The 21,860-nt window shown below is 51.4% G+C and overlaps 1 protein-coding gene across 3 annotated transcripts in view; it reads left to right on the plus strand.

The window, feature by feature from the left end:
- UNC80 (unc-80 homolog, NALCN channel complex subunit) overlaps positions 1 to 21,860 on the plus strand; it is a 229,315-nt gene that overhangs the window by 48,267 nt on the left and 159,188 nt on the right. Inside the window, exons 13-21 of one of the 3 annotated variants that reach the window (XM_054380922.1) lie at positions 17 to 385; positions 1,200 to 1,346; positions 3,198 to 3,345; positions 8,271 to 8,419; positions 9,444 to 9,610; positions 11,464 to 11,565; positions 18,507 to 18,721; positions 20,193 to 20,299; positions 21,602 to 21,701. In XM_054380922.1, the coding sequence (XP_054236897.1) occupies positions 17 to 385; positions 1,200 to 1,346; positions 3,198 to 3,345; positions 8,271 to 8,419; positions 9,444 to 9,610; positions 11,464 to 11,565; positions 18,507 to 18,721; positions 20,193 to 20,299; positions 21,602 to 21,701 (1,504 nt within the window). The remainder of the gene's footprint in view (positions 1 to 16; positions 386 to 1,199; positions 1,347 to 3,197; positions 3,346 to 8,270; positions 8,420 to 9,443; positions 9,611 to 11,463; positions 11,566 to 18,506; positions 18,722 to 20,192; positions 20,300 to 21,601; positions 21,702 to 21,860) is intronic. The other 2 variants (XM_054380921.1, XM_054380923.1) reach the window with 2 other exon arrangements.

Below are 21,860 nucleotides of genomic sequence, written 5' to 3' on the forward strand. Positions count from 1 at the left end.
CGTTTCAATCTCCCAGGTCATCCTGAAGGCGGTTTATTTGGTGCTGAACCACGACATCAGTTCCCGGATTTGCGACGTGGCTCTGAACATTGTGGAGTGCTTGCTGCAGCTCGGTGTGGTGCCCTGTGTGGAAAAGGTTCGGAGGAAGAGTGAGAATAAAGAAAATGAGGCCCCTGAAAAGAGACCCAGTGAAGGATCCTTCCAGCTCAAAGGGGCTGCTTCGAGTGGTTCTGCTTGCGGCTTTGGGCCCTCTCCAGTCAGCGGAGCCGGAGACGGAGGAGAAGAAGGAGGTGGCGGAAGTGGTGGAGGTGGAAGTGATGGAGGTGGTGGTGGAGGAGGAGGAGGAGGAGGGCCATATGAGAAGAATGACAAAAAACAAGAAAAGGTTTGTCCATATCCACTCTGATCTTGAGCATTAGGTTTAGTGCTGGCAAGCCCACACATTTCACAGGATCAGAGCATCTCAGAGTGTTAGGGGTTGGAAGGGAGCTCTGGAGATCATTGAGTCCAACCCCCCTGCCAGAGCAGGACAGCACAGGTCACACAGGAGCACATCCAGACAGGGCTGGGTGTGTTTAGTCTGCAGAGGAGAAGTCTGAGAGGGGATTCAATAAATGCTTATAAATATCTGAGGGCTGGTGGTCAAGAGGGAGGGGGCAGGCTCTGCTCAGTCACACCCTGTGATACGACAAGGAGCAATGGATGGAAACTGCAGCACAGGAGGTTCCACCTCAACATGAGGAGGAACTTCTTCCCTGTGAGGGTGACAGAGCACTGGAACAGGCTGCCCAGAGAGGTTGTGGAGTCTCCTTCTCTGGAGCCTTTGACGCCCTGTCTGGATGTGTTCCTGTGTGACCTGTGCTGGATTCTCTGCTCCTGCTCTGGCAGAGGGGTTGTACTGGAAGATCTCCAGAGGTCCCTTCCAACCCCCGACGTCCTCTGATCCTGTGATCTGTGAAGTGCTGAGTGGTATTCGTGGCAGTAGGGAGTGGGCTTCACATTTACAGCATGACTTTTTGAGGGGAGCTTGTATACTTCTACACTTGTAGAAGAGTTGGGAGAAACATTTCAAGAGTTAAGAACTCAGGGATGGAGTGTCTGACAGGAGGAACGCTAGCAAGCTGTTCAAAGTAACATGCTAACCAAATGGCAGTGGCTGTGCCAGGCTTTCACACCACCTTTCCCTCTGTGACCCTTAGGAGGAAGGCCCCTCTGTCAGCACCCATAGGCTGGCACTCACAATGCTGATCAAAATTGTGAAGTCCCTGGGCTGTGCCTATGGCTGTGGAGAAGGACACCGAGGGCTCTCTGGAGACCGCCTGAGACTCCAGGTATTCCGGGAGAATGTAAGAGAATTAAAGCTCATTCAAGTGTCCCCCCCTGTACTCCTGACATCAGCTGCTGAGATTCCTGTCTGCCCCCTCTGTAGCTTTCTCTGTACTGGCAGTAAATGTGTTGCTCTCTGCCCCAGCTCACAGACTGTGTTGCAGCCCAGCCGCAGCAGGTTTTCAGCTGTCCTCTTCCCTTCCAGTAAGCTTGGGGCTTGGTGAGAGCATACCTGAGGCCCAGGCTGCTTCTGACCACCCCAATGGATGGGTCAGCTGGGAAGGGACAAATGCATGGGAGCAAACCCCCTGTGTGAGCTGGTGTAAGTGGTTTGTCACATTGATGGGAGCCCAACAGACTATGCTGTTTACAAGAGGTGCAGCTGTCTTGGGTTGTATATCTCAATCCACAAGTCTAAGGTGTAGTTATGCCCTCCTTTCCTAATGGTGATTAGGACTGGTTGCTGCTGGTCTGCTCCATCAGCTCCTGCTGGCTGGAGTGCACTGTGCTCACAGAGGCATGGTAGTGTGCTGCAAGGAAGTAAAAGAAAGACTCATGGCCTGTTGAAGGGCAGCTTGGATGGTCACATTCCTTACATTTTTGGTTCTGCTCAGGCTGAAGCACTGAGAATGGCTCAGGATGTAGCCCAGACATCTGACTTTGTCCAGAAGAGTCTGACTTTCTCCAGCCTTCGTCCCACCTTCTGTCTGCAGCAGGGAGTGTTTTTGGTGACTGAGAGGAGAATTTACACTGTGCCCATCCACGGAGGGAGTGGAAGCCAGGTGTTTCTACATAGCTTTGGTTAGCCTAAACCATGCCAACAGAGCCCTAACATGACCCTGGGATGTGAGGCTCACAGGTGGAGTGGCTGCCTCTGTGTCATGCAGCATTCCTCTGTTAGCCAAACTCCCTGGTGCCATGGAGACTGCTGCAGTAAGGTTAACCCTGGACATAATAGGACAAGGTGGGATGAGAGAAACAATAGAAAGGTTCTGCCCAGAGCACTGGTTGAACATGCACCATATTCATCAAGATGCTGGGCAGGCTTTCATGTGGTGTTGAAGCTGAAGCTTGTGTTTCTGCTGGGTCAGAACAGAGCATTTAGGCCTGTGCATAACAGTAAGCATAAATGAATAGAGGTCTCTTGGAGCTGAGGGTCTTAGCAGACTCTTTGAATTGAGGTCTTCATGGGAAAAGATTTTCCTCTGCATCTGAGTCTGTTGCATTTTCTATGTGTTTGTCTGGCCAAACTGCTTTGCATGCACCATTTGTGTTGATTGCATGGACAATCACATGTGTGAGTTGGAAAGTCAAGTGTCTTAAAGTAGATAAGAGGGCTCATGCTTCCCTTAGAGCTGATGTTTCAGATTCTTCTCTAACTCCAGCCTCCATGAGGTCCTTTTAGGATGGATGCTTTGGTGACAACAAGTTGATAATGAATAGCTGTTAAATCAAAAGCTAATGTTTTGCATGATAGAAATGGGTCACTGTGTAGAGGGGCATCAAGTGGGTTGGGTGGCTGGAAATCAGATGCCTGAGGCTAAGAACCTGTTTGCCCAAGGTGATAAGCCCTGGCTGAGGTGGTACATTGCTACTTCATTCAGATTCAGACTTTACCACAGGGCTGAAGAGAGGAGGAGAGGCTTCCAGCCCTGGCTGGCAGCAACTTCACCACCACCTCTGAACAGTGACACTCCTACCGGTGCACTGTCTCCTGATGCTGAATTTCTTATTGGCTTCAGAGGTGAACCTGTCTTCTGTTACAGAACCTGCACCTCCTGCCTCCTAGATGAGCTTACTTTAGAGAACAGAGTACTGCCTAGGCAGGAGCAAAGGCTTGATGTGCTGTGCTGTGCTGGATGTCGTTGCAGGCTCAGAACTGCCTGACCAAGCTGTACAAACTGGATAAGATGCAGTTCCGGCAGACCATGAGGGATTATGTGAACAGAGATTCTCTCAACAACGTGGTGGATTTCCTCCACGCTTTGCTGGGCTTCTGCATGGAGCCAGTCACTGACAGTAAGTACAGCTGCCGGCAGAAACTCACACTTCAATATTCCTAAGCTGTGCCATCAGAAAGAGGCCAAGCCCTTTTCTTTCCCCTTAAAACAGAGAAAAGAAAAAACCCCAAACAGTTCATTGCTCTTCTCAGAATCCAGAGTGCACCCTCAGCCAGTGCAGGTCAGGGGAGCTGGATCTCTTCTGATCTGACCACTTGTCACAGCCTGAGCAGTGAACTTGTGATGGTTCAGGAGTGTGATCTCAAAGTGCAGAAACTCAGGCAAGCATGCCAGGGGCTTCACTTCACTGCTGGATGCAGCACTGCCTGTGAGAAAGGCCCCAGAGAGTGGTGATCAGTGGAGATAAATCCAGCTGGGGACCAGTCACAAGTGGTGATTCTCAGGGCTCAGTGTTGGGACCACTTCTGTTTCACATCTTGATTGATGACCTTGATGAAGACCTGGGAACCTTCTCTCCTCCAGACTGAACAACCCCAACTCTCTCAGCCTGTCTCCATAGGAGAGGAACTCCAGCCCTCTGCTCATCCTCATGGCCCTTCTCTGGGCCTGTTCCAGCACCTGCAGATCCAGATGTCTAGGAGCTCCAGACCTGGACACAGTACTCCTAGAATGGCCTGTTTATGCCAGGGTTTATTAGAGGTAGAGATAAATTTGAGCATTAAAACCCTCAGTGCTGTCCTAGGTAAGGCAGCAAATAGCAGGGCTTGAATGAACACCTGCAAAGTTCATCAGGGTGCTCTTGACCCCAACAACCAGATCACTTGTGACAATATGAAACAGGTTTGGGCCCAATATTGATCCCTGAGAGACTCTCCTTGTGCCTGGCTGCCAGTTTGAGAAAGAGCTGCTTATGCCCACCCCGTGGCTATAGCCTATCAGCCAGTTCCCCACCCACTGCACACAGCTGTGCTGTCAATTTGCAAAGTTGTCATATGAGAAGACCTCACCTGGAGTACTGTGTCCGGCTCTGGGGCTCCCAGAACAAGGGAGACATGGACCTGCTGGAGCAGATCCAGAGGAGGCCACAAAGATAGTCAGAGGGCTGGAGAACCTCAGTATGGGGATAGGCTGGGAGGGGCTGTGGGGGTTGGTCTCTTCTCCCAGGCAAGCAGTGGCAGAAGGAGAGGACACAGTCTCAAGCTGCACCAGGGGAGGTTTAGGCTGGATGTTAGGAGGAAATTCTTCCCAGACAGATTGGCCATGGGGATGTGATGCCTGGGGAGGTGGTGGAGTCACCATCCCTGGAAGTGTTTCAAAGCAGCCTGGATGAGACACTCAGTGCCATGGGTGAGTTGATTGGATGGTGTTGGGTGAGAGGTTGGACTTGATCTCAAAGGTCTTTTTCAACCTGGTTAATTCTGTGATTCTGCAAACTTCCCAGAATTACTGTCCAGGCACTAAGTTAACTGGGGACATTCAGCCTGGAGAGCAGGTGGCTCCAGGCAGACCTTGTAGCTACGTTTAAGTGGCTGAAGGGGACCTAAAGGAAGGATGGGGAAGGACTGTTTAGAAGGGCTTGGAGTGATAGGATGAGGGGCAATGGTTTGAAACTGGAAGAGGAGAGATGTAGGTTGGTAGATTTAGTTCTGAAGTTCTTCAGAGAGAGAGTGGTAAAATAGTGGAACCCAGGCTGCCCAGGGATGTGGTTGTAATAAAAATGTATGTTTTTGTATATTATATAATCAAGATTTCCTCTTCAAACACCACCATAACTGATTTACAAAATGTCCTCACAGGTTCAGTTATTCAGTTGTGGGTTTTACATCTCACATCTAAAGACAGTTAAATGATTCAAGCACAGATCTGACCTTTCCAATCCAGCAATTCACACTGGCAACTCAGGTGCTGTGACCTGTGGGCTTCCCACACATGGGATTCTGTGGCAGGTTAGCCTGGGACTCACAACTTGCTCCCCTGTCTGGCATCTTCCCACAGGCTGTGGCTATGGTCTGAGCAGCCCTTGGCTTGTCAGGGCTAAGGGTGTGCTCTTGTGTCCTCCCTCACTTGGCTGCAGTCTGTTCTGGGATTCAATTCCCTTGGAGCTTTTTCCCTTTCTAGTCCAGGTGCAAGGCCAGGGTGAAGTTGATCTGCTATAGAGCAGGTTCCTCAGCTGCTACTGAGGGCACACTTGGCTCTTGTCTGTCTGTGGTAAGAACAAGGCCAGGTGTAGCTGGTCTGCTAGAGCAGGTTCCTCAGCTGCTCCTCAGGCAGCACTTGGCTCTTGTCTCTTTGTGGTAAGAATGAGGCCAGGTGTAGTTGATCTGCTAGAGCAGGTTCCTCAGCTGCTCCTCAGGCATCATTTGGCTCTAGTTGCTTGCTGGGTGAGAATAAGGCAGGGTGCCTGACTTCTTGGGTGGCTTAAATGCTGTCCCAAGAGAATGAATGCCCTTTGGTAACACAGAACCCTGGTAACTGGACCTATGGGATGGAGCATATCCAAACATAGCCAGGGGCAAACACACAGTTCCCAGCTGTGTCACAGAGTTAATTACACATGGTCCATATTTATCTGCACCCCTGGAAGTGCCCAGGTTTGCACATTCAGGGGTGCTTACAATGTTAATCACACATGCTAGACATTTGGCTTGGCCATCTGGACCCCAGAAAGTGTTCAGGTTAGCAGATTTGCAGGTGCTTAGCCATTGTCTGGGCTAGGGCAGGTTTGGGGGTTGGACCCTTCAGGACAGTGGTTGAAGCCCTGTCCCTGGAGACATTCAAGATCAGACTTGATGTGGCCCTGGGCGTCCTGCTCTAGTTGGAGGTGTCCCCTGCTGGCTGCAGAGGGGTTGGATAAGGTGAGCTTTGAGGATCCCTTCCAACCTGATGCAGCCTGTGGCTGTGAATAGAGAAGAAGAGAAACACAGAGGTGAAGAAGCCTGTGGTTCCAGCTGGGTGTGCAGGTGTTTTTATGTGCAGGTATATCTGCTTTCTTTTTTTAAGTTAGGAAAATCATCTCAGGTGCTATTAGAAGGACCAATCATTTATGCATGGTCACTGAATGGTCTGGCTCAATGGTTGGTCCAAGTGAATGGTTGCACTCAAGGATCTTCAGTGGTTCTGTGACTCTGTGAACGCCACAGCAGTGAGCAGCAGCTGTTTACAGAGCATCCCTGAAGCACTCCAGGAGCCTGTCTGGTCCATTGGCCTACCTCTGATCCCAGGCATCTCAGAGAAAAGATCAAAAAGCAAACTGTTGTGAATAAGATGCCCAGAGGAAGTATTCATCAATTATTGACTGACTGAGGCTTTGAAGCATGGTAGCTCCTGCAGCTTCTGAAAGTCTTTTCTCCCACCTAACAAACCTGGGCTGTTGCTTGTGGTTCATAGAAATGTCTCATTCTTTGATGACTCTTTCTGGAAGCTTGCTCTCTTTGTGCACCTTGCAAAAACAGCATTTCTATAGTTCAGAAAATAGCCTTTTCATGCTTAATCAAACATCTCTTGTCCTTTAGTGTAGTTCTTCTACCCAATTCGGGGGCCATTGGGTGATGAATGAAGGCAGGAACTCTGTTGCCATATAGCAACCAGATTCCAGAATTGCAGTGAGCAGAGAATCTCACAAGTCCTTTATTGCTGCCTTGTAGAATCCCCAGCAGTACAGAGTCTCAGAGTGTCCTTAACAGCAGAAGTCCTGGAAGCCCTTAACAGAGGAAGCAGCTAACAGAAGTCCTGAGCATATCCCTAGCAGCATCCCTGCACCCAAGCCTGAGCCAGAAGCAGCTGACAGAAGCAGAAGCAGCCCTAACCCCCCCCCCCACCCCCGCAAGCTGCTCTTAAGTCCCTATCCCAAGTGACTCTAGCTCAGAGTGGCTGTGGTTTATACTCTCTGTTATCAATCCCTTAACCAGTAAACCCCAACCACATATCTAAGCTCAAATCTTTTCCCAATCAGAGGTGCCAGCAGGTCAAGGAGGTGGCTCCTGCTGCATGCTCCAATCACAGGGTGCCAAGGTGAAGATGTTGTTCTTGGCACCCATGGAATGTGATTGTTTGGCTCTGTGCAGTGTGCTAAGGAATCCTGCACTCTGTAGGCATCCAGCAGCTGCCCTCAGAGCAGTGCCTGCAACACTTTAGAAAAGTAAATAGAAAAGCTGGAGGTATTGTTCAAATTTTATATCTTCTTCTGGACATCTCTAAATAAGGGATGTGAATAAAAGAGATCCAGAGTGGTCCTGGTCCTTTCAATCACTTTGTTTTGTTGTTTTTTTTGCTAACAACTGTTTCTAGAAAGACTTCATCCTTATTTATTTCACCCTTCCCTTCTGCTTTCATTCCTGCAATCCTGTGTCCAGTTTGAAGCTCCCCAGGTCAAGAGAGACAGAGGCCTGCTGGAGAGAGTCCAAGGGAGACCTACAAGGATGATTTGGGGACTTGAGCTTCTCCCCTGGGAAGAGAGACTGAGAGCCCTGGGGCTGTTTAGTGTGGAGAAGAGAAGGCTAAGAGGGGATCTGATCAATGTCTCTCAATAGCTGAGGGCTGGGGGTCAAGTGGAGGGGGCCAAGCTCTTTTGGGTGGTGCACAGCAAGAAGCCAAGGCACAATGGAGACAAACTGGACCAGAGAAGGTTTCAGCTCAGCATGAGGAGAAACTTCTTTAGAGTGAGGGTGACAGAGCCCTGGAAGAGGCTGCCCAGAGAGGTTGTGGAGTCTCCTTCTCTGGAGCCTTTGCAGCCCTGTCTGGATGTGTTCCTGTGTGAGCTGTGCTGGATTCTATGGTCTTGCTCTGGCAGGGAGGTTGGACTGGAAGATCTTCAGAGGTCCCTTCCAACCTCTAACGTTCTGTGACCCTGTGATGCTGTGAAATGAGGATAGGATGTGAGGTGGGGCCTTGCCTTGGTTTCTTGTATCTGAATCCCTTTACCTGTGTCTTTAAGCCATCGTTTTTAAACCATTCCTAACAAGGGGGCTTGCTTGTCCTCCACAGACAAGGCTGGCTTTGGGAATAACTTCAGCACAGTGGACAATAAATCTACAGCCCAGAGTGTGGAAGGGATTATCGTGAGTGCCATGTTCAAGTCGCTGATCACTCGCTGCGCTTCCACCACGCACGAGCTGCACAGCCCAGAGAACCTGGTGAGCACTGGAGGCCATGTCAGCCAAGTTAACCTTTTCACTTGGGTGTCACCAGAGAGGCTTTCCAGGGAAAAATTAATTCAGTTTAGCCAAACCCCTCCAGTGTAGTGAGTTGTGCAGTCATAGCTGAAACATGAGGGCAGAACAATCCTCATTATCAGTACAGACTGGGGGAGGAGGAAAAGTTAGAAACATAGAAAAGGAGAAAGAAATAAGCAAGGGGTAACAAAGCAAAAAGAGAATCACCCCAGTGGATCCAGCTGATGGCTTGCTGCTTGATCCACAGTGGGGGAAGTTACAGCAGCAAAGGCTGAGATGTTGGAGACTTTGGATCCAGATGAGGCCTTGCTGCTTGATAGATGTGGAAGTTTCAAACTCTCCCTGTTGCCTCTGGTGTTTTGTACCTTCTCCAGTTCCACAGGCAGTCACTCTGCCCCATTCATCTGGGCACGTTTGGCTGGTGTCAGGCCTTGTCCCATGGGTGGTTGCCTGTGCCAGTCCCAGTCTCATGGTAACACTCCTGAGAGCAGAACTTGTGGCCTTGTCTGGTTATCCGCTGCTATTGTCACAGGGCTTGTGGTAATGGTGTGCAAACACCTTGGGAAACTGCTGTGTCAGTCACCTTTTGAGAGTCCTGTCCATGGGCAGGTATTTGTCCAGGCAGTCCCAGCATCTGCTGGCTATCAGCATGGAGTTTGTGGCCTTGTAGATAAGAAGAGATTCCCCTGTGTGTGTGAAGGCAACCAGTGAGGATGTGAGTCCTGCTTACAGTGGGATCCAGCTCAGAGCTTGTGGTCCTCTGGGACAATGGTGTGAAACATTCTGGGGAGGTGAGGCAATTGAGAGAGACAAACTGAGCTCCTTACCCCAGCCAGGGAGCAAAACCCTTTACGGGGAGGAGGTGTCAGACAACAGCCAAGGGAAGGAACACCCTGCTGTGGGACCTCACAAAGTGCTGCTTCTCACTGCTTCCCCACCTGCTGCTGACTGAACTCTTCCCTCCGCACGATGTCTCGCTGCTCAGGGCCTGTACTGCGACATCCGGCAGCTGGTGCAGTTCATCAAGGAAGCTCATGGGAACGTGTTCCGCAGGGTGGCGCTCAGCGCCCTCCTGGACAGCGCGGAGAAGCTGAATCCAGGCAGGAAAACGGAGGAGACCGAGCAGGAGCCAAAGCCTTCTGGGAGCAAGAGGTGAGTGTCTGGGAGGAAGAAGGTAAATGACTGCTTTGCATGTGGCTGTATGGCTGCTTGCACTCGGCATGGGCTGGGGGAGGAGGGAATAGAAAGCAGCCCTGAGGAAAAGGACTTGGGGGTGCTGGGGGATGAGAAGCTGGCCAGGAGCAGGCAGGGTGAGCTTGCAGCACAGAAGGCCAAGGGCAGCCTGGGCTGCATCCAAAGCAGCATTGCCAGCAGAGCCAGAGAGGTGATTCTGCCACTTTGCTCTGCTCTGCTGAGACCTCACCTGCAGTGCTGTGTGCAGCTCTGGAGCCCTCAGCACAGGAAGGACATGGACCTGATGGAGAGGGTCCAGAGGAGGGCCAGGAAAGTGCTCAGGGGGTTGGAGAAGCTCTGCTAGGAGGCCAGGCTGAGGGAGCCTGGGGGTGTTCAGCCTGGAGAAGAGAAGGCTGCAGGGAGACCTAAGAGCAACCTGCCAGGACCTGAAGGGGGCTGCAAGAAGGCTGCAGAGAGACTGTTTGCAAAGGCTTGCAGGGCCTTGTTAGGGTTGGAAGGGATCTCAAGGCTCATCCAGTTCCAACCCCCTGCCATGGGCAGGGACACCTCACACTCCAGCAGGTTGCTCACAGCCACATCCAGCCTGGCTGCAAAAGCCTCCAGGGATGAGGCTTCCACCACCTCCCTGGGCAACCTCTGCCAGTGTCTCACCACCCTCATGGGGAAGAACTTCTTCCTAACATCCAATCTGAATCTACTCATTTCTAGTTTTGCTCCATTCCCCCCAGTCCTATCACTCCCTGACACCCTCAAAAGCCCCTCCCCAGCTTTCCTGCAGCTCCCTTCAGATCCTGGAAGGCCACAAGAAGGTCTCCTCAGAGCTTTCTCTTCTCCAGACTGAATATCAGTCCCAAAACACTGTGTGCACATAACATCCTTAGTGCTGTTTATCTGGTAGGTAAACCCTGGTGTACAAAACCAGTCCCAGAAGAAATCTAACCCTGATGTGTTTCTTCATTAAAAGGAAAATTTCTGTGTTGCTTTGAGGCTTGCCATGTTAAAATATTGGACAGAAGTATTAAGTTTAAAAACTGCTAAAACCCTTGGATCATAGAATCATAGAATGTCAGGGGCTGGAAGGGACCTCCAAAGCTCATCCAGTCCAACCCCCCTGCCAGAGCAGCAGCACCTAGAGCAGGTCACACAGGAACACATCCAAGTGGGGTTGGAATATCTCCATAGAGGCAGACTCCACAAACCTCCTGGGCAGCCTATTCCAGTGTTCTGTCAAACTCACAGTGACAAAATGCTTCCTCCTATTTCCATGGAACTTCCTCTGCCTCAGCTTCCACCACTGCCCCTTGTGCTGGCATTGGGCATCACCCAGCAGAGCCTGGCTCCAGTCTCTGGGCACTCCCCCTGCACATCTTGAGCACCAGCAATGAGGTCACCTCTCAGGCTCCTCCTCTCCAAGCTCCAGAGCCCTCAGCTCCCTCAGGCTCTCCTCATCAGGAAGATCTTCCACTGCCTTCAGCATCTTTGTGGCTCTGCACTGGATTCTCTCTAGCAGCTCCCTGTCCTCTAGCACTGAGGGGTGGTGTGATGGTTTGAAACTGTCTTTTTAATTTTTCTTTGCAAAGTTCAAGCAGAGAAAATGAAAGAGTGTAAATAAGTCAGGAGGATTAGCTCCTAAGAGCTGCTGCCTCTTCCATGACTGGGGTAGAGAGAGGCAGCAGGTTTCTAAGGAGAGTGTGTTTCTCTAAAGCTGCTTTGTTACTCAGCAGTGCTGCTTTCCTTGCCATGTATCTGTGTGATGACCATGAGAGGAGGCATCCCCTTGGCTGAGCTGATGATTTGTGTTGTCTGTGTAGATCTGAGGTGGGAAGTGTCATCATTGACAAAGGGCAGGTGTCGGCTGCCCCCGACGAGTGCCGGAGCTACATCTCCAGCCGCCCCATGCAAACTCCGGAGCAGTAAGTAAACTCTGAATCCTTTCCTGTCTTGTTGCCAGCAGCTTCCATGGGTAGGACAGCAAGGTGGACAAGAAGGTCAACATGAGCTGTCAGTGTGCACCTGCAGCCCCGAGAGCCAAGCAGAGCCTGGGCTGCATCAGGAGAAGTGTGGCCAACAGGGCCAGGGAGGGGATTCTCCCCCTCTGCTCCACTCTGTGAGACCACACCTGGAGCTCTGTGTCCAATTCTGGAGCCCCTATTGCAAGAAGGATATGAACATGCTGGAAGGGCAGAGAAGGGCCATGAGGATAAGCAGAGGGCAGGAGCACCTCTCCCATGAGGAGAGACTAAGAGGGTTGGGGCTGTTCAGTCTGGAGAAGAGAAGGCTCTGAGGAGACCTTCTTGTGGCCTTCCAGTATCTGAAAGGGGCTACAAGAAAGCTGGGGAGGGACTTTTTAGGCTATCAGGGAGTGACAGGACTGGGGGGAATGGAATAAAGCTGGAAGTGGGGAGATTCAGTCTGAACACAAGGAAGAAGTTCTTCCCCATGAGAGTGGTGAGAGCCTGGAATGGGTTGTCCAGGGAGGTGGTTGAGGCCCCATCCCTGGAGGTGTTTGCAGCCAGGCTGGATGAGGCTCTGGCCAGCCTGATCTAGTGTGAGGTGTCCCTGCCCTGGTTGGGACACCTGGATTGGAACTGGCTGATCCTTGTGGTGCCTTCCAACCCTGACTGATTCTATGATTCTATGACTGTCTCTTTTGGTGGTACAGCAAATACGCTGAGTCTCTTCAGAGCTGCTTATAACGTCCAGATAATGCCTGCTTTCAATGCCACCCACCCTGGTTTGGATGGTGAACCTGCAGAGATTTTCAAATGCCAGCACAGGAGATTTGGTAATAGCACCACAACCATGAATAGAGCTTTAATTCCTCAGAGATGTCCTCACAGCTCTTCTCCACCCTTTCTTTATACTTTTAGGACATGAGTCTATTAATTTTCAGCTTCCAAGTTGTTGAGGATCATTCATCCTTCACTGCCTCTCATGAGCTAGTCCATTCCTGACCTCTCTTGGGGGTGTACTCTCTGAGATTATTTAATTTCCCTTATCTTTTCTTGACCAACCTGCTGTTTGGCATCGGTACACTTGAAATCTCTGTTGTCCAAGGAATTATGAGTTTTGGAACATTTTATGAATGGCCACTGGTCCCTGAGTAACTTTGAACAAGTCATTTAACTTCTCTGTGCCCCTGAATACCCATCTGTGATGCACTCTGTGAAGGCACTGCTTGCACAAGGGCCCAGATCCTCCTGCATCAGCTGAACCCTTGCTGAGACTGCAAGGATGACACAGAGCCCTTTACTGCTCTGCAGAACTGCAGCAAGCTGTTCTGATCTGAGCCCTGCCACAGCCCTGGGAGATCTCAAAAGTACAGCAAAATATGCTGCCCCCATTCCAATCCAGGAATGAGAACTGTGAGTCCAGGAGGTTCCCAAATTAGAATCACAGAATTGTCAGGGTTGGAAGGGACCTCAAGGCTCAGCCAGTTCCAACCCCCCTGCCATGGGCAGGGACACCTCACACTCCAGCAGGTTGCTCACAGCCACATCCAGCCTGGCTGCAAAAACCTCCAGGCATGAGGCTTCCACCACCTCCCTGGGCAACCTCTGCCAGTCTCTCACCACCCTCATGGGGAACAACTTCTTCCTAACATGCAATCTAAATCTTTCCATTTCTAGTTTTGCTCCATCCCCCCAGTCCTATCACTCCCTGACACTCTGAAAAGTCCCTCCCCAGCTTTCTTGTAGCCTCCTTCAGATCCTGGAAGGCCACAAGAAGGTCTCCTCAGAGCCTTCTCCTCTCCAGACTGCACAACCCCAACTCTCTCAGTCTATCTCCAGAGCAGAGCAGCTCCAGCCCTCTGCTCATCCTCGTGGCCCTTCTCTGGACACCTTCCAGCACCTCTAGATCTTGCTTGTAATAGGAGCTCCAGAATCCAGCATGGATTTAGGAGGGGCAGGTCCTGCCTGACCAACCTGATCTGCTTTTATGATCAGGTTACCCCTCTGGTGAATGCGGGGAAGGCTGTGGATGTAGTCTACCTGGACTTCAGCAAAGCCTTTGACACTGGCTTCCACAACAAGCTCCTGGCAAAGCTGGCAGCTCATGGCTTGGACAGATTCACTCTGAAATGAGTCAAGAACAGGCTGGAAGGCCAGGCCCAGAGAGTGGTGGTGAATGGTGCCACTAACAGCTGGCAGCCAGGCAGTAGTGGTGTCTCCCAGGGATCAGTGCTGGGCCCCATCCTGTTCAATATCTTTATTGATGATCTGGATAAGGGGATTGAGTCCATCATCAGGAAGTTTGCAGATGACACCAAGTTAGGAGCAGGTGTGGATCTGTTAGAGGGCAGGAGGGCCCTGCAGAGGGACCTTGCCAGGCTGGATGGGTGGGCAGAGGCCAGTGGGATGAGATTTAACAAGGCTAAGTTCAGGGTTCTACACTTTGGCCACAACAACCCCAAGCAGTGCTCCAGGCTGGGGACAGAGTGGCTGGAGAGCAGCCAGGCAGAGAGGGATCTGGGGGTGCTGGTTTCTGCGGGTTTTATCTTCCCCTTTGCCATGGCTGCTGTGGTACTTATCCCATTTCCAGCTGCCAGATTTATTTTGTGCGTGTAGAACCATTTCTTTCACTAGCCATTTTGGCATTGGCTCTAGGACATGTTTAGGGATATTCAAAGATAGTGCTATTTGGCACCACTTCTCCCTTGGTGAGATGGAGCGTTTAAAAATGGCGGTTTATCTCTCCGCCGGTAGGAATTTCTCCCTCTGGGGCTCCCAGAGTGAGTGCGATTTGAGTCCGGGCCGCTGCGTGGGCTCGCAGAAGCTGTGGCAGGAGAGGTTTTGGTGTGGCGCACTTCCTGCTTTTTCCCCCGCGGTGCCACCACATGGTTGCTTTTAAATGCAGTGTGGCATTTCTCGCGGAACGGCCTGGGTGTTACCATGTGATCAGAATAACCCAAATCTCGGCCTTTCAGGGATAGCGTCATTAACAGTTCCTCCCACGTTGGGTGGTGTACCCGGGGACCAGGAGAGGTACGGTTCGCCTTGATCACTCATTCAATCTCCTCTTTCTTAGCATCACATACATTTTTCAGACCTGCCGGTATCCCACAAATCAAAGGTTTTAGTCGTACGGGGTCTACCGGTGCATCCAATGGTGAAGGATGCGCTCCGCGATCATACATTGCTTGAACGCATGCTAATTTTTTGATCGCAGCAGTGAGTTCTGCTGAACTCGTGACTACAATTGTCTCTGTTGGTTCACCTCTATCTATGGGGTCTAAACTTCCCGCCCAGTGAGCGACTCGGGAAGTTAAGGAATGGTTTCCGTCTGGACCCATACCCAAAAGTACTTTGTGACCCCAGGAGCAACCTTTCGCTTCACTGCGACTCAAAATAATTGTGTCCCCACCCAATTCCATAACACGATACAGAAAGTCTGTTACCGTTTCATCTGGTGCATGTGCAAATGTCTCCTGCAGTTCACGCAGCTTTGTTCCGCTGTACTGGTGCACATGAGTGGTCGTTGTCCCTCGGCCACGGCGACTGTCTGTGTATTGTTCTTTAAGGACGGGACGCAACCGTGGGGCTTGCCCCATATGGGGTCGTCCCCGGAACTGTAATCCGTGGACTCCTGGTCGGTTGAATCTCTGTCCGTCTGGGAGCTTTTAGATTTCCTCCGGGCTTTGCCTTTCGGAGCACTGCTTACAGGCAGATTCCGTTCACGCGGTGCCGCTAACGTGCAGGGCTGAGCGGGTGCATTCAAATTCGCCGTTCGTGACGTTCGGAGGGTCGGTTGCTTCCAGGAGACGGTCGGTCCAAGGTCTCGCGCTGCGCTAGAGTTCGCTATTTTAAAGTCCTGTTCACGTGGCTGCGGTGGGGGTAGCTCGTAAAAAGACGGCAGAGGTGATATGGCTCCGGGTGCCGTGTTGTCTCTGTGGACGTCGTCGGTGCTATGCAGTCGGAAAGTCCCAGGAAGGTTTGAAACAGAGTCCGTGTCTGATTCTGTTAATGCTCTGATAGCAGCGCTGCTTGCTTTAATTTGCAGCTTTAATAAATCATGGAGTTTCTGGTTCTGTGCCTCTGACTTCTCTCTTTCTAGCAACTTGGTTTTTTCGTCAAGGTTTTTAATCTTTTCCTCTAATGTTATAAATTCATCCTGTGCTCGTGCTACGCAGGATCTGATCGCAATCACCCTGTCCTCGGCTGTTGCTGCTGGCTCAATGCATAGCTCGGTCACATGCTCGGTTAGGTTTTCAATTATTTGGTCCGAATTTATTAAATTTTGTCTGGCCCATTCTATGTCCGATCTTTTCAGTATATATCCCATTCTGCAGAAATGTTCACCTATCGAATACCCTGCTCGCTGCGCCATAACTGTTATGAAGTGTAAATTCTCGCCAAAAATAAGCAGCGGAGATATTTATAAAGGTTTAACAAATATTTATTAACACTATGTTACAAGTGATATAGAATTGGTATTTACAGGTTCTAGTATTCAGTCGGAAAGAATCAATTCTGCAGAATGTATATACACAGGCACTTTGAATAGTTTGAGGAAATCTGTGTGTTTAGAAAGTGAAACTAAATTGGAGTGAGGTAGAGAGAGAGAGCGGGGCGGGGAGGGGTGCGTGCTTGTCGGGAAACAGCAAGCCCACAAACAGGCAGTTTGCACAAACTGCCCCAGAAACTCTATGAAGAAATGTTCAGTTTACTCACTAACTGAAGAAAGTTCTCGAGGTTCTTTTCTTGATACTGTTTTATATTCCCGGAAATCGTAGCACAGATGTATCGCAATAACGTGATACAAATGGCGCCAGCCGCGTGGTGCCGTGCCACGTGGTAGCGGCTTCTCTCGGAACAAAGGGTCCTGGAAGATTACCGGGGATTCCCGGAGGCTTTGCAAGTAAGTTCGCCGAGTGCGCTGTGTAAACAAGCTTGCCGCTCCAGGGGAAAACCCTTGTCGATGCGGCCGCAGGATACGGCCAAAAGCGGCTCCTCTGCGAAGCTGGAGCGACCCTTTCCGCGATCTTACGGAGATCGGCTGGGGAGGGTGCCGGTCCTTTGGGCAGAGCGGCGACTTGCAGCAATGCACTCGAACGCTGCCGGGTCGAGTCCCGGACAAGGCGGATCTCTCGGCGGCAGAAGGTACGAGGCAAACACGGGCACGCACACGGGAACAGGTGCGGGGATTAACACGGAGCACCGAACACGGATACCGGGCACGGAACACGGAACACGAGTTTACTGAAACAACCCCTATTTAACATTTGCCGCACGGACACTGGTCCAGTGAGCATCCTTGTTAAACAGAGCAATTGACCAATGAACTGATATTTCACCAAATATAATGTGAACATAACTTGTGAACAAAGGGCCAGGGGCATGTCGTCGGCATGCCATTGTCCCAAATGACCCAGGAGGTGGTCTACTCAGACAGAGTGGCACCCAGCCTTCCCCCCACACTCCAGAGGGGAGAGGGGGTTCCAGCTGAACACATAGGCCATGTCCCACCACTTTAAGAATATAGCCTTGGGTCATAGGCTTCTTTCACCACACTAGTGGACAGCAGCTGAACAGGAGCCAACAGTGTGCCCAGGTGGCCAAGAAGGCCAATGGCATCCTGGCCTGCATCAGCAATAGTGTGGCCAGCAGGAGCAGGGAAGTCATCCTGCCCTGTGCTCAGCACTGGTTAGGTCACACCTTGAGTGCTGTGTCCAGTTCTGGGCTCCTCAGTTGAAGAAAGATGTTGAGATGCTGGAAGGTGTCCAGAGAAGGGCAGCAAGGCTGGGGAGGGGTCTGGAGCAGAGCCCTGTGAGGAGAGGCTGAGGGAGCTGGGGGTGTTTAGCCTGGAGAAGAGGAGGCTCAGGGGTGACCTTGCTCTCTACAACTCCCTGAAGGGAGGTTGTAGCCAGGTGGGGGTTGGTCTCTTCTCCCAGGCAACCAGCAGGAGAACGAGAGGACACAGTCTCAAGCTGTGCTAAGGGAGGTCTAGGCTGGAGGTGAGGAGGAAATTCTTCACAGAGAGAGAGATTTGCCATTGGCATGTGCTGCCCAGGGAGGTGGTGGAGTCACCATCCCTGGAGACATTCAAGGAAAGCCTGAATGAGGCACTTAGTGCCATGGTCTGGTTGATTGCACAGGGCTGGGTGATCAGTTGGACTTGATGATCTCTGAGGTCTCTTCCAACCTGGTTGATTCTATGGTTGTATGAACTGGACACACTACCCCAGGGGGGTCTCCCCAGAGTGATTGCTGTCATGATGGCCAAAAGTTCTCCACCATACACGCTTGTGGAAAGCTCCAGCATAGTCCTGTCAGTATGAGGCATGTTGACCTCAAGAAGATGATCTTTCATGTGCAGAAACTAAAAATGGGAATGACTTCTGCAGGGGGCAAACTCCTGAGGACAGGAGAGCTGGTTATTGTGTGCCTTGAACACTATTGAGCATGTTGTCAAACTTGATTCGGTCCAACTGAGAAGAGTATGTTTGGAATCCAAAATGAACCACCCGCACGGTGCAGAACTTGTTCCTCACATCCAATCTCAATCTGCTCTGCTTTACTTTGAAGCCATTGTCCCTGGTCCTGTCCCTGCAGGCCTTTGCAAACAGTCTCTCTGCAGCCTTCCTGGAGCCCCCTTCAGGTCCTGGCAGGTTGCTCTTAGGTCTCCCTGGAGCCTTCTCTTCTGCAGGCTGAACACCCCCAGCTCCCTCAGCCTCCAGGAACAGGGAGGTTAGGAGTGAGCTGCAGGAGGGAGGCCTCATTCCTCCGAGCACCCAAAGTCCATGACATGCAGCTCACACTTCTCATCCCTTTCCCCATCCCTTTCCCCCGTCTCTTTCCCCTGTCCCTTTCCCCCATCCCCTTTCCCCACCCCTTCCCCATCCCTTTTCCCCCAGTGATGAGCAAATCCAAGGGGCTGTTCTGGGTCGCAAGGACTTCTGGCGCAAGATGTTCAAGTCCCAGAGTGCCGCCAGTGACACCAGCAGCCAGTCAGAGCAGGACACGTCCGAGTGCACCACTGCCCACTCTGGGACCACCACGGAGCGGCGCTCCCGCTCCCGCTCCCGCCGCATCTCCCTGCGCAAGAAGCTCAAACTCCCCATAGGTAAATGTATGTCCCCTTCCTCTTCTCTATCCGTGGTGCATGTGCAGACACACATGGAGGGGGGAAAGGCTCTGGAATAGGTTGTGGATGTTCCTTCCCTGGAGATGTTCAAGAGCAAGTTGGATGGGGGCTTGAATAAGGCAGGGTAAGGGTAGGAGGGCTCTGCAAGAAGGACCTTGCCAGGCGGGTCAGAAGGGCAGAGTCCAAGGGCATGAGGTTTAACAAGGCTGAGTGCTGGGTTCTACACTTTGGCCACAACAACCCCAGGCAGCGCTACAGGCTGGGGACAGAGTGGCTGGAGAGCAGCCAGGCAGAGAGGGACATGGGGGTACTGGGTGATAGCAGGCTGAACATGAGCCAGCAGTGTGGCCAAGAAGGCCAATGGCATCCTAGCCTGCATCAGCAATAGTGTGGCCAGCAGGAGCAGGGAAGTCATCCTGCCCTGTGCTCAGCACTGGTTAGGTCACACCTTGAGTGCTGTGTCCAGTTCTGGGCCCCTCAGTTCAAGAAAGATGTTGAGATGCTGGAAGGTGTCCAGAGAAGGGCAACAAGGCTGGGGAGGGATCTGGAGCATAAAGCCCTGTGAGGAGAGGCTGAGGGAGCTGAGGGTGTTTAGCCTGGAGAAGAGAAGGCTCAGGGGAGACCTTCTTGCTCTTTAAAACTCCCTGAAGGGAGGTTGTAGCCAGGTGGGAGTTGGTCTCTTCTCCCAGGCACCCAGTACCAGAAGGAGAGGACACAGTCTCAAGGTGCACTAGGGGAAGTTTGGGCTGGATGTGAGGAAGAAATTCTTCCCAGAAAGAGAGATTGGCCATTGGGATGTGCTGCCCAGGGAGGGGATGGAGTCAACATCCCTGGAGGAGTTTAAGAAAAGCCTGAATGAGACACTGAGTGCCATGGTCTGGTTGATTAGCTAGGCTTGGGTGATAGGTTGGACTGGATGATCTTGGAGGTCTCTTCCAACCTGGTTGATTCTGTGATCTTTAAGGTCTCTTTCAGCCTAGGCCATTCTATGATTCTGTGATATATCTGCCCTAAGAAATACTGCAACAGAGTTCTTTACTGTCCAAGCCTACTGTATATTCTCCCAAGGGAAGCTGGGGAATGCAGCTCTTTCCATTTTACAGACGGGGAACTGAGGCAAAGGGAAATAGAAACAATTTGCCTGTGGCAGCAGGCAATGGAAACAAAAAAACCTGTGGCAAAACAGCATATTGAATCCATGTCCCTGGAGTTGAGGGTGAGTACCTTAACCTCACAGGCCTTGTTCCTGTCTGTAGAAGAGAAATAATCCAAACAGGATGTGCTAGAGACAGAACATATCCTTTACAAGCAGCAAGTCGTGGCTGTGCATGGGAGTGAATACAAGTAGCACCTAAAGGTTGCCTTCCCCTTTCCTTCCATATACTGCAAATGCTAATAAATAGATTCTGCTTGGAAGTGTTTTCAGAAGTGTCCTGAGTGGCTTGTTCTGCAACAGGGAACTGGCTGAAGCGTTCCTCCCTCTCTGGCCTGGCTGATGGGGTGGAAGATCTCCTAGATATCAGCTCTGTTGACCGTCTGTCTTTCATCAGGCAGAGTTCCAAGGTAAATGTGTCAGAGCTGGCTTGCAGCCAACACCTGGCTGGTTTTAGCTGCCCAAGGAAACATTCTCCTCAACATGGACATTGCAGCCAATGAGACTTGGTCACAGAAGTCTTCAGAGTAGAGTGTCATGGGAATTTGAGAGGCTCATGCTGAAGACAAGGTTAAACCTAGAGAGTCCTTGTCAGGTGGTTCACTGAGAGAGAAGTGAAGGCTCTGCTGCATTTAGCTGAAGGTTTAATTGTTGGTCACACTCATTCCTTCTTTGTGCTTTTATAGCCTCTGGCAAAAGACCAAACCTTGAAGCAGAGATCTTTAACAGATGAAGTGCTTCAGCACAGATCAATGTGTGCAGCCCCACTGGTGGTGCTGTGGCCATCCACTGAGTTAATCTTGTAGTTGGTTTATGCCTAAGCAAGGAAGAGCAGGAGACAGTGGTAGGGTGCAGCCTGACCCAACCTTCTGCTGTGTTGGTCTGCTAGAGGGTAGGGAGGCTTTGCAGCAGGACCTGGACAGGTCAGACATGTGGGCCAAGTGCCAGGTCCTCCACCTGGGTCACAACAACCCCAAGGGGAGCTACAGACCTGGGAATGTGTGGTTGGGAAGCTGTGATTTGGAGGGGGGCCTGGGGGTTCTTGTTGGCAGTCACTGACCATGAGCCAGCAGTGCCCAGGGGGCCAAGAAAGCCAAAGGCATCCTGGCTGGGATCAGAAGCAGGGTGGGCAGCAGGGCCAGGAGGTGCCCATCCCCCTGTGCTTAGCACTGCTGAGGCCACACCTCCAGTGCTGTGCTCAGCTCTGGGCCCTCACTGCAGGAAGGACATTGAGGGGCTGGAGCCTGTCCAGAGAAGGGCAACGAGGCTGGAGAATGGCCTGGGGCCCCTGGGCTAGAGGAGGGGCTGAGGGAGCTGGGGGTGTTCAGGCTGCAGAAGAGGAGGCTGAGGGCAGACCTCATTGCTCTCTACAGCTGCCTGAAGGGAGGTTGGAGCCAGGAGGGGACAGCCTCTGCTCCTTGGTGACAAGGGACAGGAGCAGAGGAAATGGTTCCAAGCTGCACCAGAGGAGGCTGAGGCTGGATGCTAGGAAATATTTCTTGGCAGAGAGGGCTCTCAGCAATTGGAATGGTCTGGCCAGGGCAGTGCTGAAGTCAGCATCCCTGGAGGTGTTCAAGCAGCCTTGGAGCTGTGCTTAGGGACATGGTTTGGTGGTGCCCCTTCAGTGCTGGGTGGAGGGTAGGACTGGATGAGCTTGGAGGGCTCTTCCAAGTGGATGTTTCCTGTGATTGTGTGGTTCTGTCTTCACTCAGGTGAAGTTCACCAGTGCAGTGAAGCTGTCAGAAGGAGGGGGGCCAGGAGGTGGCCTGGACAACGGGCGAGACGAAGAGGAGAATTTCTTCAAGCGTCTTGGTAAATGGCGCACCTGCCGAAGACACCCATCCAAGCTTCATCACACAGAAGAAAAAGATGGTTAGAAATCAGGGGTCTCGTCTCCTTTTTTCTTTCTTTTTTCATTTCTTTCTTTTTTTAATATTTTTTTTTAATCTCTTCCTTTCTATATTTTACCCC

The sequence above is a fragment of the Indicator indicator genome, chromosome 5 (assembly GCF_027791375.1).
Source record: "Indicator indicator isolate 239-I01 chromosome 5, UM_Iind_1.1, whole genome shotgun sequence".
Taxonomy (NCBI): Eukaryota; Metazoa; Chordata; class Aves; order Piciformes; family Indicatoridae; genus Indicator; species Indicator indicator.